The 13,751-nt window shown below is 42.0% G+C and overlaps 1 protein-coding gene across 1 annotated transcript in view; it reads right to left on the bottom strand.

Moving 5' to 3' along the window:
• dock1 (dedicator of cytokinesis 1) overlaps positions 1-13,751 on the bottom strand; it is a 292,979-nt gene that overhangs the window by 241,821 nt on the left and 37,407 nt on the right. Inside the window, 9 exon segments of the mRNA XM_049564198.1 lie at positions 920-1,059; positions 3,375-3,447; positions 5,510-5,645; positions 6,212-6,293; positions 7,944-8,101; positions 10,462-10,597; positions 11,226-11,374; positions 12,843-12,939; positions 13,571-13,626. Coding sequence (XP_049420155.1) covers positions 920-1,059; positions 3,375-3,447; positions 5,510-5,645; positions 6,212-6,293; positions 7,944-8,101; positions 10,462-10,597; positions 11,226-11,374; positions 12,843-12,939; positions 13,571-13,626 — 1,027 coding nt within the window.

Genomic DNA, 13,751 nt, shown 5'->3' with positions numbered 1-13,751 from the left:
GTGGGTTCACAAAATCAGGCTCCAATTCATTGTCTATGGAGCAGCTCCAGACTTTATACTTGATGACATCATAAGTTTGAGACTTACTACTCTGGTTTCTGGCTTAGAGAGAGAGTAGCTCATGCTCACAAATCCTGATAGAACTTTTCTAGGCAATGGAAATAACATATAGGAATCTAATTTAGGTGGTGTTCCCCTTTAATTACAAGTAAGTTGCCTTTAACTATCAAGCAGTACTGAATATCTGGTGACCTGGTTGACTAAAACCTCGTTTCCACCAAGCGGCCCGGTTGTCAAAAGTTGTGGATGGTACCAACAGAACAGTTCCATCCTGTGCTGTTTATCTGACACCCCTCTATTGAGGTGCGTGGCACACTGATTAGATACTAAAAGGTGGAGCTTCAAAAACTGCAGTCCATTGATTGGTCAGGAGAGAATCAGAACTCTTATCTACAAGGACGCAATGCACAAACCCTTTATTTTTAAATATCCCTTTGATTGCGACAGAGACTGTAAACACTCCAGCCTCTTCTTTTTTGTTTAGAAAATGTCAGGGTGCAGCCCTGTGCATAGACAATCAGTGAGGTGACGATGTTTCTCTGCTTTGCCCGTGAAGAGGAAATACAGTGAGAGCTGGATGAGGCAGTGAATAACAACAACCCCGCCTACATTTAAGAGATGTAGGGTTTAGGTACATGTCTGAATGGGTTATGTGATGACTGTAAAAGTACTGAAAGTGTTTGGTGGAAACGTGGCTTAAGAAAATTTCCAGATCAAAGTTGGATTTCCATCAGGCGGCCTGACTTAGTATGATCATTTAATAACACGAACAAGACACATTTTACTGATTAAAGGCTGACAGTAATGTGTTGAGTTCTCTCCTTGACCGTGGTTCTTGTGTCTGAACCGTGCACTGTACCTTGGCCCTTGTGATTGACCTCTTTGGCGGTGATAACTTTGTTGATGACTGTCTGGAGGAAGTCGTTCTCCCCTGCCACCCTGGGTGAAAAACGGGAGATGTTCAGCTGCTTGTGGCGAATGGCGTCATCCAACGCTAGCCTGCAGTATGCACACGACAGGCAAACACCACAGAGAAGAAGAGAAGGCAGAGAAAGAGGAGGAGGAGCGGGGCAGAGAGGCCACAAAGTGATGGTTGTGAGGAGGGGAGTGGGATGAAAGAGAGACGGGAGAGACAGACAGAGACACACCGAAGAGTGATGCGAGTACCGTGACAGACACAAAGCCGCTTGTTAGCAGTTAACAGTGAGGCAGGATGGGTGATGAAAGAAACACACAGAGAAATCATCGTTTAGGAAATGATGCCCAGTCAGCATTTAGAGCGCCTCTGGAGTGGTGGGAGGCTTGACCTGCCCACGACCTTTAAATGTTTTCAAAGTGGGCAACTGAACACTCAAGGGTGTGAGCTCGAGACTGTACCCAATCTGAGAAGAACATTCCCACTCTGCTTCAGTGAGGAAGCAAGCTAAAATATAACATCATGTTTTGCTCTCCGTGGGGCTTCAGGTGTAGACAGTACCACACTGATTGAGACGAGTGATGTACAGAGCATAAGAAAGTAGCAGATGTGATCTGGGAAGCACCACATGTGTGGCAGCTGTGAGAGAAATGTGTGCAGTGGGTGGGGGATGCCATCTGCAGTAACAGAGGACTCTAAACAAGCAGAAGAAGTAGAGCATGGAGAAGAAGACAGTGGTGATGTCAGCATGGAGGAAGTGGTAAAGGATCTCTGTCACTCAGGCTGTCTTCAGTGCCTCCGGCCTTGAATCCAAAACCAATCCAAGCAAGAAGATAGAATAAGACAACAGTGTAACACTGTACGACAACAGCAACATGGCAGGTTCTCTCGCAAACTTGCAATGATAACATGTTTAAAAGTATTTGGATCAGATTTTTACAATAGAGCTGGACACAGTGGGATGTTGAGAAAGTATTCAGCACATGGTGGAAATCTGATTTTATGATCTTTATCAACAGTCTTGGTTATTCTTACTTGAAGGAACACTTCATCCCAAAATCAAAAACTACACCTTTTTCCTCTTGCCCATTGTGCCATTTATCAGAGATTGTTTTGGTGTGGATTATCTTGAATACAGGGTCATGATTTCTGCAAAGAGACATTGCTGTTGAGTTTTTCAAATGTTTTTTTTACACTTTGAGCAGCTGCTCTCAAACTGAGTGCCATCTAGTTCCATTATACATGAAAGACGGCCAATATCTCCAACACCAGCAACTCACACCAAAATAATATACACTGATAAATAGCACGACAGGTAAGAGGAAAAATATGTTTTTTGGATTTGGGGCTGTACTGTCCTTTTAAGATTAAAGAATTAAAAATACCAGAGTCGAAGGTGGCGTCTTCACAATGCTGGTTTTGTCCAACTAACAGCAATGATGTAAAACAGACATAAGCAGCAAGGAGCTGCAATTAAAGAATATTTGGCATTAAATGGCTTAAATGATTAGTAAATTGTCGTCAATTAATTTTTTTGTCAATCAACTGATTGATCACAACATGAACTTTTGCTACAAATACATTATCTAAATGCAGGTTGGTTTGATTCCTGACACCATGCCAGAGATGAGCTCAACTCAGTCTCAGACTTAATGAGGGAGTGTCTGGGACAAACAAGAACTATTTCAGCAAGATTTCAATCTATCTGGTTTGTTTCTGAGAGCCATTTCCACGTCTGTTTGGATGCCAGGACTCTGTCCCAATTACATCACCACGTCAAACCACCCCTAAATGGCTCCTTCACTTCCTATCTCTGCTGGCCTTAAAAACACACGCAGTAATGTGTGGTGGAGCAGCTACCTCAAAACTTCATCAGTTAAAATTTCCCTGGCAAATATTCACAACTGGGACATAAATAACGCCTTGTAGAACCTGTTCTTCTCTTCACACAGGAAGGCTCTAATTTCCATGATTTATGCTCACAGATAAAACCGTTAAGTGAGGTGATCTGCCAGCTAAACTGCCTGAATCTGAAGCCTTTCCAATTATGCAGGAAATCACGTTAAGGAAAAGGTTACTCCGGCTCTGTACGCAGACCTACAAGAATGGCAGCAGTTAATGAGATTGCCTTAATTGAGTCAGCAGGGAATAGAGGAGCGCTACTGTCTTAAAACCCCTGCTAATCAGGTGTCAAGAATTCAAGACTTTTAAAAAATGAAATTAAATACAAAAGCTGTGTTCTGACATACTGTACATACGCAAAATAATGGAAATAAGTGTAAGAGCAGAACTATATCAGCTTTGCCATTTTATGCAACATTATCCCAGGTTTAAAGGAACTCTATGCCCCCTCATGTGTGAATGTGATTTATTTTGTGCTGCTGAACAATCCACTTACGGCTGAAATGGGATAAAGTGCTGCTTGTCCTCATCGTCCATTTTGCCCGTTATGATGTCGGTGACATCCATTACTGTGGAAAAAACAAGGAGAGAGGGTTAAAACATTCTCAAGGCCTGCAGAACATAGCACGGCTGTGAAAGAGCTACAGGTAACCGTGCAGGGTGCGGGGTGAATGCAGCCAATGATAGCTCTTCGTCGGTGAGCATTAACTAAGGCAGATGCATGGCTACAATGGAGTAAGCATGGTTTGTGCCTATCTTAGGTGAAATCAAGTCAATCCTGATTTCTGTGACCTGAATAGAGGTCACACAATCAGACAAATCTCTGATCTGACAGACACCCAGAATTTCCGGTGGTTTAATTTCTCAGCTTGCTCCAGAGATGCACACATATACTCCAGGACCCTGTCATGTCATCACTGGGTGTGGTTACACCTTTGAACACACCCAACCGCCAGGCGTGAAACTTTGAACCAGGGAGGGCAGCAAATCACTTCTTTCCAGTCTGGTGTCATATAAGGCTGAACCCAAATGCCCACCCTTCAGTTTGCCAAGTGAGCCCTCGCAGACTTTTATTTTATGTACTGTGACGTGTTCACTGTCATCACGTAAAGTCTGTGAGGGTGCAAGACTGCAAGCTGTTAATAGACAGGCCTCAAGCACAACTGAAGTAATGCAAACGGTGATTGCTGTCGCCATATTCCTCACACAAGTTAATGAATATTGTCAGCTCATCTGTCCCTACAATTGTCACTCACGGATTACATTATTTATTCAATTAACATAAATGTATTATGCAGTATTACTTATTAAATTTGAAAGATGTTCCTTTGTTGTTTGTCAGCCTTTTTCCTTAACCTACATATCACACTGTGCAGCTTTTATATGGTAGGCTGCAATAATTAAAATGCCTTTCAATTACCTATGTAGCCTACAGTTGTAAATATTTCTGTATCATGATGTGGTTGAACATTCAATTAGTGCTTTAATAGATTAAGTGTACACAATGTCACATCTGTATCACAAATAACTATGGGTAATGAATCTTTAAAGTCTGGGAAAGTCTTCACTCCAAGTGGACTCTGTGGAAGTCTGCAGAAAGTTCGCTTGAGGCCCCTTGAGGACTTGTGGAGTTGGACAGACCTCAGCACTCGTAGACTTTCCTAGAACGCATCCACAAAGCTGGCGATTCTGCAAGTGCAATAAAGCCTCACTCTGTAAATTGCTTTACATTTTCTAGCAACAGTCACAGCAGAGTACAGAACTGGGCCTCGAGGTCTATAAGAGCAGTCTGATAGTGTAATACCAAACAAAATGGGCTGACATAACACTGCTAGAATAATGAACCCAGTGTTTCCAAACACACAAAGCATTAACACTTCTGCTATTTGCAGAGTGTGCACATTCGCTGGTCAAATTTGACCACAGTTGAACTGTGACCATCAGAGCCGGACACCAAAACAGGAAACACATTCTCACACCTATCTCAAACTGAAGTGAATGAGAGAAGGAGCACATTTTCACCCTTACTCTATCACCCTACAGGCCAGAGGACAACCATATAAAGCCCGTTAAATCTGTGTCTCAAAAGAAGCTAATCTCAAACATCACGCTGTGTACCAGAGCAATGATGATGATATCTAAAGATAAGCTGTCATAAATTAGGGTGTCATTTACCTTCCCTTCAAGCAGCAGTGGGAATAAGACACGGAAAGAGGGGTATAATTTTCTCTGTTGGAGAACTGTGGGCAAAACATCTACATCAAAAAAAAAAAAAAAAAAATCATCTAGTTTACGATATGCCTGGCACCTTGCCAGCAGGAGATAAATCCAACTTTAATTCTTCTCTCTACTTTAGCTGGGTATCTATGAATTTTCGCCAAATACATTCACTCATCCGGGCAAAGACTTTGGCACAACACTTACTTTGAAGTGTAAGGCAAAACAGGGGATCTGTTCTCTCTGATCTGATCTCACTCACATGGGGATATTCGAGCAGAGCCTCGGCTACAACGCTCTGAGATAATCAGTGTTTTTAAAAGGTGACCTCCGACTACAGTAACAGCACTCATGCCTCGCGGCTTATTTTAGAACAACAGGGTTATCACTGAGTCTCTGTGTAGTCTGCTTTACCTGCCACTCCAAAGGGTCGTCTCAGTCCTGACGTCAGCTTCTTGGTGTTGTTGTCTCGTAGCTCCATGCGCCCCACTCTGACAATCTGACACACAAAGCTGATCTTCTCTCTCTTCAGATCTTCACTGCCTAAGTCCTGAGGAGGGAAGAAAAGTTATGAAAAAACTGCTGATGCTGTTGCCTTAGAGTCGATAACAATGACTTATACTGTAGGTAGACAAATCCAAAACTATTACAATCAGATTGTACATTTATCCCTGGAAAATTAAGTTAGATTTAAAGCACTTTTGTCAGGCAACAGTATGCTAGGGTGCACAACAACGACTGATAGATTAATTCCGCCCTCTTAGGTGAAGATGAGTTTGTGTTAAGGGTAAACTTTTCACCACAAATTGCCTCAGCTACATCTGTGATTGTGTCCACAGATTCATTTCCGGTGGGCAAAACCTTCCAAAACTAGCAAAGTGCTCCCAGTGGGTGCACACTGACCTCTCCGCCCTTGGGCTTCCATTAGATAGAGGTGACTGCCTTGGTAAATACATACAGCGAGGCAAGCTCTTTCTGAGAGAGCTTAACAAATACAGGCTCTACAAACAGGCTCCCACATGCCTCATAACATGGCTGAATAAACAGTGGACTACCATGGGCGAGCGTGCGCACACACACAAACACGGGGACACGCATACAAGCAAACACACTCACTGTGAAGACGGCCCGCAGATTATGAAGCTGGTCTATGTCTTTCACCAGACCTGAACTTGACCATTTCACCAGGTAGTTTTCACTGTGAGGGAGAGAAGACAGGAAAAAAAAAGCATGACGTTATGAGCGTCATTAGAAGTGTAACAATCCACGGATCGGATTTTTCGATTCAGCGATCAACAATGCAGTATCATCGATGAAAGTGAAAACGTTGATCCATATCATCATCTTTAAGATACACCTTTATTTTGAAATTCCCATGGTGTGTCTGAGTCACCGTCAAACAGCACCCGGCAGATAGTGGCAAGTAGCAAAGAAAAAGGTGAAGAGGATATTAACTCCTCAGAAGTACATCGGCAGTGTGGAAATATTTTGGATTCCACAGAAAATACAGGTCAACAGACAAAGCACATCACATGCTGTGAGCAAATAGTGATGTCACATGATAAAACACTGAGGAAACACAACAAACCTGGCCAGGCATCTCACTCTGCTAACTTGTTGCTCTCACTACAGCAACATTAGTTGCTGCTTGACTGACAAAAACATGTATGCTGGTTGAAATTTAACCATGCTGTTCTTGTCAGGAGATGCGATGACCTAAACTGACAATGAGTAGTAATAATACATGAACTTTGTTAAGCTATGAGTAGAGGAAAAGTCTGTTACCGGTTAGGCTAATATATGCATTGTAAAATAGCTTAAGCTAATAATGGCGACTAGGACAAAATCTCATATTGATCATAGGCCCCTGAATTGAACTGGATCGAAATCCTATCATGGCAGTCTTTGTGATATCGGCAAATACTGTGTTATTGTCCAAAGAAGCAATACAATATCATATTGTGATTAAAGTAGTGATTTACACCCCTAGTCATTATCACCCGTCTCAGCACTTTCTCAGAATTACATAGAAACATCTATGACACAGCGAATTAAGGCAATCAGTTGGGTTGCATTAACTAGAATTTCCTTCAAAGCTGAGGAAGCCTGAATGTTAATCCAGACACCGATCCGCTTGGGAAACAAAATACATGACTGCAATGGATGCAAGAGAAAACATTCCACAGTTGAGCTGCTCTACTTGTGATAATTTGCTGTCACAATCCTAAAACAATAGCAAATCCCTGAGAAGCAGGTTGCACTTGTTCTGGTCATGTTCCTGCATGGTGTGTGTGTGTGTGTGTGTGTGTGTGTGTGTGTGTGTGTGTTGTCAGTGTGTGAGAGTGCTTCCAAATGTCTGTCAGTGTTTGTACTCACTGATACTTGACGTTCTGGAAAATACGCCTCAGTCTCAAACATCAAAAGCCATCTAGACATATTATCTGGTCCATAAAGGGCATTAGTTTCAGCGCTGTACATATGAAGGGCACATCTAAACTCATCACCACTCGATTTAGAAACACCGACCGTATTTGACCGTGAGTTGTCACGATTGCTATGAAAAGAATCTTCGCTGTCTGAGCTACAGTCAAATACAGAGCACTGGTGTACAGTTCAGACTGCGGCTCCAGACACGAGAACATCATCTTTATAGTTTCCCACTAGCAACAGACAGAAACTTGGAATTCAATTACCAGTGCAACAATAGAGGTAAAATGTAAAACTGAAATGCTGCAAGGAGCCAAAAAAAATCCCAGTGCTTAATCAGAGCCAGGTTTGAGAATGTGAGTGAGCGAGTAAAGCAAAGAAAGAGAGTGAGAGATAAGTGAATATGCACCCATGGGTTTACCTGATGAACTTGGACTCCACTGGGTCGTAGAGTGACATGAGCACCTCTGCGTCCTCGCCGATCTTACACACCACATTTTTTAGAGTCACAAAGAGGGCAAACGCTGGTGTGGAGGCAAACTTTGCTTGCCTGGTCAGATCAATATTCTGCTTCTGAGACTGTCGGAGGAAAACAGAGATATTGCATTCAATACTGGGCATTCTTCCACACTTTTCTGTCACAAGCAAGTAGACCTCAGGCCTGTGAAGTTTAAACAATAAGCCCAGGAAGGGATCCAAGGATTTCTAGGACAACACTAGAGTGTGAAGAAAGAGATACTGTGATGTACTTAAAAACTGCACACCAGATTATTGAATGTCAGCCACTGCCTTGGTCTTTCTGAACATTTTACAAATTAAGAAGCAAGATTTAACAACATCTATAAATCCATAAGAATTCAGCATAATATATTCTGTCCCCACTGGAATAAAAAGCCTTAACATTCCCTTGATCTCCAGAACTGCATCTGCAGTAAAAGGTGGACGGATTGCATGATTCCTTGGACGCCCTTCAAAAATATGCTGGGGCCACATCATTAATATTTATCACGTTGACCTGGACACTTTCTTATTGCCCATGCATATGCAATAAAGACCTCTGGATGAGAAGGTCACGTAAGATGAGACCACATAACTGCAGGGCACTTAGCGTCTGACACTCCTACATACTGCCAGCTGACATTCAGGTGAGGGATGCCACTGACGCGCCAAGTAAAATAGACAGGGAATCTGGCTGCGTTCCTGACTTTCTGAGGAAGCAGTCAAGCGTCTTTGTGTACCAGCAGTGGCCCCATTTTCCACACTGCTGTACTGAAATTGTGCAAATGCCACAACTCCATTTTAGGGTGAACTGCAGGGGTTCTGTGTTTTATGTGCATTTTCTTAGATTGTAATGCACTTTGTCCATTTGTTTGATAACTGAAACAGCCTGTGCTGCTGTTACTTGACAGGAGTCAGTCAAGACGTTATTTGTCTAAAGCAAAATAGCACAACACTCTCTCCATAGTTTACAGTATCATATAAATATAAATGGCTAAAGCAAACTCTCTTCATTCACAGCTTTAGAGGCAGTGGGATGAACTAGTTTTGCATGTCCAGATCTATCTCCACAGTGCAGTGTCAGTGCTGCAGAAAAGTCTGGAGGTACACATTATCATTCTGCTATAGGGGAAAAATGCTCTAGGTTATTATTATTATTTCGTTGAACCAATCACAGTCGTCTTGGGTGGCACTAAGACCAGGATACAGTGATCGCGGTCTTGCAAAATAGTGTCTGGGGAGGGAACTTGTTTTGGTGGAACATTTGAACATTTGTCGACTTTGTGATACAACTTTTACTGACAAAAAAGACAAACATAATTTGATAATTGGTGCCTTAGCCCTGATTATACTTAGACGTGTTACAGCACAGACCATTTGCTAGCTGTATGTGGCTGTTGCAGAACATTATGAAGGCGATATCATACAGGCTCAGGGTAAGTGGAACAGATTGGCACATTTGTGAAGTAATTTTCACTGGCACATGCCACTGCCGGGGTAAAAAGATGTGGCAAATTAATTCTGACTGGCCGTGTCAAAAAACGGATTGACATCAGGCATGAGAGTTCTGTGAGACGGAATCTAGGCTCTTCTGGAGTGTGTTTGCGTGTCGCTTTATTCGTTATTATTCGTTATTATTCGATTTTTACAACCATTCACCGGAAGAACAAAGTAGGCATGCTTTATTCTTTGTCTTAACTTGCCATTTTCAGTGTGTGGGTTGTTAGCTTGAAGGGTTGTTGTTGTTTCCTGTAGCAAAATGGATCTGATAACACGCAGAAAGAGGAGGGTGGGGAGAATGCCAGCCTAAATAGCCACAGTCTACACCCTGTGAGTCAGACTACACGTAAATGAAAATACAAAGCACAGCAAATATGTAGGTTTTGCAGGTTGGACAAATTGAAATTTTGACCTGTTGCTGGTTCCACGCGAAAAGTTAAGGGATTGCCAAAATAAATATAATTTATCGTCTTTGGGACTTATAAAATCTGCTCCAAATTTCACAAAAATTGTGAAACAGTTGAGATATTTCAGTGTTGACCAACCAACCCACATTACTATCCCTCAAGCCACTGCTAGCAATGGCTATAAAGTTTTTTATTATTGTGCCTAAGGATGGAGCAGACACTACTGTGGAAGAGGGCAGTCTCAAATGAAGACAAATGAGGGGTCATCTCAAACAATTATCTGGTGTGAAGAGCAGTTTTAACCCTTCTACCCTGCCCTGGTTTTGTTTTCCTAATGCAGACACTGTAACTGCACCTGTTTGACTCTTGACTGAGACTTAATGAGCCAGGGAAAACGAGATTGAAGTGTAACTACATTCAGATCAAACTGTGCACCATGTTCATTCACACCGTAACTAATGTGCTTTTACTTATAGTTGATTTTATAACTGGAAAATGACGTCCAAGAGGCAGGACTGGGTCCTCTATCTTTACCTTCTCCTCTTGAATCCGATCCTCTATTTGTTTGGACGCTGCCTCGTGTGCTCTGAACAGGCTGACGGTGCTGGTGAGCTCTGGATCCAGGATGTTTCCATCTTTGTCTCTGACCACCAGATCGAGATCCAAGTACCTTGTATAAGAATAGAGAGTTAACGAGTGCCAGAGTCCGCCAAGATGAACATACAATAGTATACAGTAAGAGATGTGTGGTGACATTTGTGAAAGAGAAAACAGTACACATGAAGTGTACGCTGCCATTCCCTTTGCCTCATTTTCACCTTGTATAACATTCCCTTCACTGTTTCTTTCAAAGCTCCCCCTCTTTATCAACTCTTAATTCTATGGAGGAATTCAGCGCAGACAACAGCATGCTGCCGAACATGCAGTCAATGTATTTCATCAACTCATCACTCCCTGCTTCTGCAGAGGCAAAAGCCATTTCTCTACCTGGCCAAAGGTTTAAAGTTTCATCACAGGAGGAGAATGAAGCTTCACAATTTTCATTTTCAACCGATTTTCTAGGTCCACTGCAGACACAGCAGGAGCTGTCATTTCATGATGGAATACAGTACGGTTTGCTGAAGCTAAATCCCCCCAGTTTGTCCTCAAGCTAAGTGATGACCTGTCATTTTCTATTGACTGACACTGCTGACCTATTCCAACAAGACTCATTTTTCCGGATAGATATGAGGATAAAGGGATATGAGCTGTGGGGAGGGGAGGACAAGGCTGAAAGCCTCTAAAGACTAGATCCTCACTTGTTGCCGTAGTCTATCTTGGAGGTGACTTTTTGTTTGAGCTCGGTGAGCTCGTCCTGTGGGAGGGTGCCGGACAGGATCTGGGAACGCCATTCGATGAGGTCGTAGATCATATCACGGACAGAGTTGAACATCTCGCGTTTGTCCCCCTGGCAGTAGAAACAGACGGGTGAACATGTGTACAGCTTAGATACAAAAGGACATTTAGAGTGTCCAAGTGCTCTTGTGTCTGAACTGTTGACTGGTAAAAGAGGTCTTGTTCACACTGGCAGGTCAGACATCTCATTAGCAGGAGGTACACGACAGTGTAGGTAAACAAAGCTTTTCATTATTGAGAGCGAGTGGAATTACATTAGGTCACATTCAACAACATATTTTGTGAGAAGAAAAACCCACCCACAAAGACCCGGACCAATACTAAATTTTTTAGGAAAAACTATAAATAAAATATGTTGTATTAGCGTTTTTTATCTGTCAAAATATGCATAAATGAACACTTTATAAACTTAAAAATGAAACATAACAAAACCTTATGATTAATTCTATCATTTTCAGTGCAAACGGTCAATAAAAATACAAATACAATGAAATATATTTCACTGAAATTAAGAAAAACAAAGGTCAAATACACATAAAATTTTGGTCAACAAGATATTAACATACATTTTTTTCAGTGTATGGCAACACGTAAGCTAATACTGACATCTGTAATGGGCTAAGACACTGTAGAAAAGTGATACACAGATACATGCCGACAATTTTCTATTTCACAATGAGATAAACTGATTCACCAGATTTCAGGTCCAGATTTCTCCTCAGTCATCAGTTTAAGGTCCACACAATTTGATATATTCAGTGTCACAGTTGTGTTTGGCCATGATGTTGAGCTTGTTTGCTGTCAAGTAGCTGTCCATTAATCACTGCGTTTACAGCAGGAAACAGCACTTCAAAATGAAAGCTCTGTGCCTGTAATTCACTGTACTTCAAAATAAGGAGTGCTCTTTACAAACTTGACATGATTGTGAGTCACTTGCAGCCCATTCAGAATAGACCTGCAACCAATCTCTGAACCACGACCCACCAGCTGGCAACCACTCCACTATAGTATATTTCTGAAAACCTTTGAGGTGAGAAATATTTATTTTTTATTTGATCAGTGCTGCCTAGTTTGACAGTTTGACCACAGTTAACAAGCAGTGATTGATATGATTGACAGCTGCCCTCTCTGAAAATGCCCTGTGATTGGCCAAAGTCTCCCGTCATGGGCTAAAAGTCTTAAAAGCAGAGCCAAGCAGAGATGCAGAAGTCTAGTGTACACACAGTCCACTTGAATTACAATATGCTCAAAGTTTATTATGGGATTTTTGTCCAACGACGCCAAAATTAAACTGCCTGCCCACGCTTTAACTGGCCCCTCGCCTCCAGTCATTTGGCAAAAGTGGCCCCCAGGCAATGCAAGGTGAGTATCTCTGCTGTATAAGCTCAATCATCTCATAAGCCTGTCTTTGCCCTCTGTCTTCCATACATTTCATTATGTCCCCCAAAAGCATATCTGACATGAATGTGTATGTATGTGCATGTGTGCATTTCCACTGGGGGTTGGACAGGCTTGCTTACCACATACAAGTCCCTCCATATTGTAGCCCATTCCCGCAGCGTGGTGGTAACCTCCTGAACCAGGGGCAGCTCAGTGGGAATGACTGTCTCCTTTTGCCTGCAGTGACAGTGAACGAATTTCATACAGTGATTCAGTGTCCTCTCTGCCCTTTCCGCCCCACATGGAGACACAGTCAGTACTAAACATGTTGCCTGTTATCTAAGTATACTGGGGTTTTTTTATCCTTCAGTTATAATTCAATGGAAAACCAAATATCTGTTCCTCAAGGTTCTCAGTTGAATTCCATGACTTTGAAGTTTGGGGTTTATCTTTGTTTTGAGCGTGTTGTGCAAGTGAAATCAAAGAAGACAGATCAAAACAAAACAGTGCCACAAGTTGTGCAACAACAAACCCACATGTCACATCATATCAAGAGCAGACCTCTTTGCTGACACTATTGCAGAGGCTGTCTACATACAAGTTGAATTTTATCTCGCCAACAAGCTTCTCAGTGGGTCAGAAAATAAGACGGGAGAACAAACTTTTCATCTATTTGCCTCCTATTTGATCTTCGTTGCTGTCTTCAGTTCAGTGCATGATTACATTATAATAATATAATTCATCTTAGTCCTAGTAATAATTCAATAATGTTACACACAAAGCAGTGAAAGTAGAAGCAGTCTTCTTGCTTGTAAAAAAGGAATTCTAAATTCATGTCATTCAAAAGTGGAAGTGGAGAGATACTAACCCAATGCCCTCGACTGTGGCCTCTTTCAGGTGTATATAGCAAGCAGGAAATATGCCCTAGAAGAGGAAGAGATCATAATGCAAACATCATCATGAGACTGGGACAGAAGTTAAAACAGCTGCACAAAACCAAAGCTGTAAAAAAACCTTTCAGTAACAGATATGAGTGTGTGAAATTTTTG

The sequence above is a fragment of the Epinephelus fuscoguttatus genome, linkage group LG20 (assembly GCF_011397635.1).
Source record: "Epinephelus fuscoguttatus linkage group LG20, E.fuscoguttatus.final_Chr_v1".
NCBI classification, from domain to species: Eukaryota; Metazoa; Chordata; class Actinopteri; order Perciformes; family Serranidae; genus Epinephelus; species Epinephelus fuscoguttatus.
The sequence above is the reverse complement of the archived record's forward strand: the minus strand, read 5'-3'. Positions and strand labels throughout refer to the sequence as shown.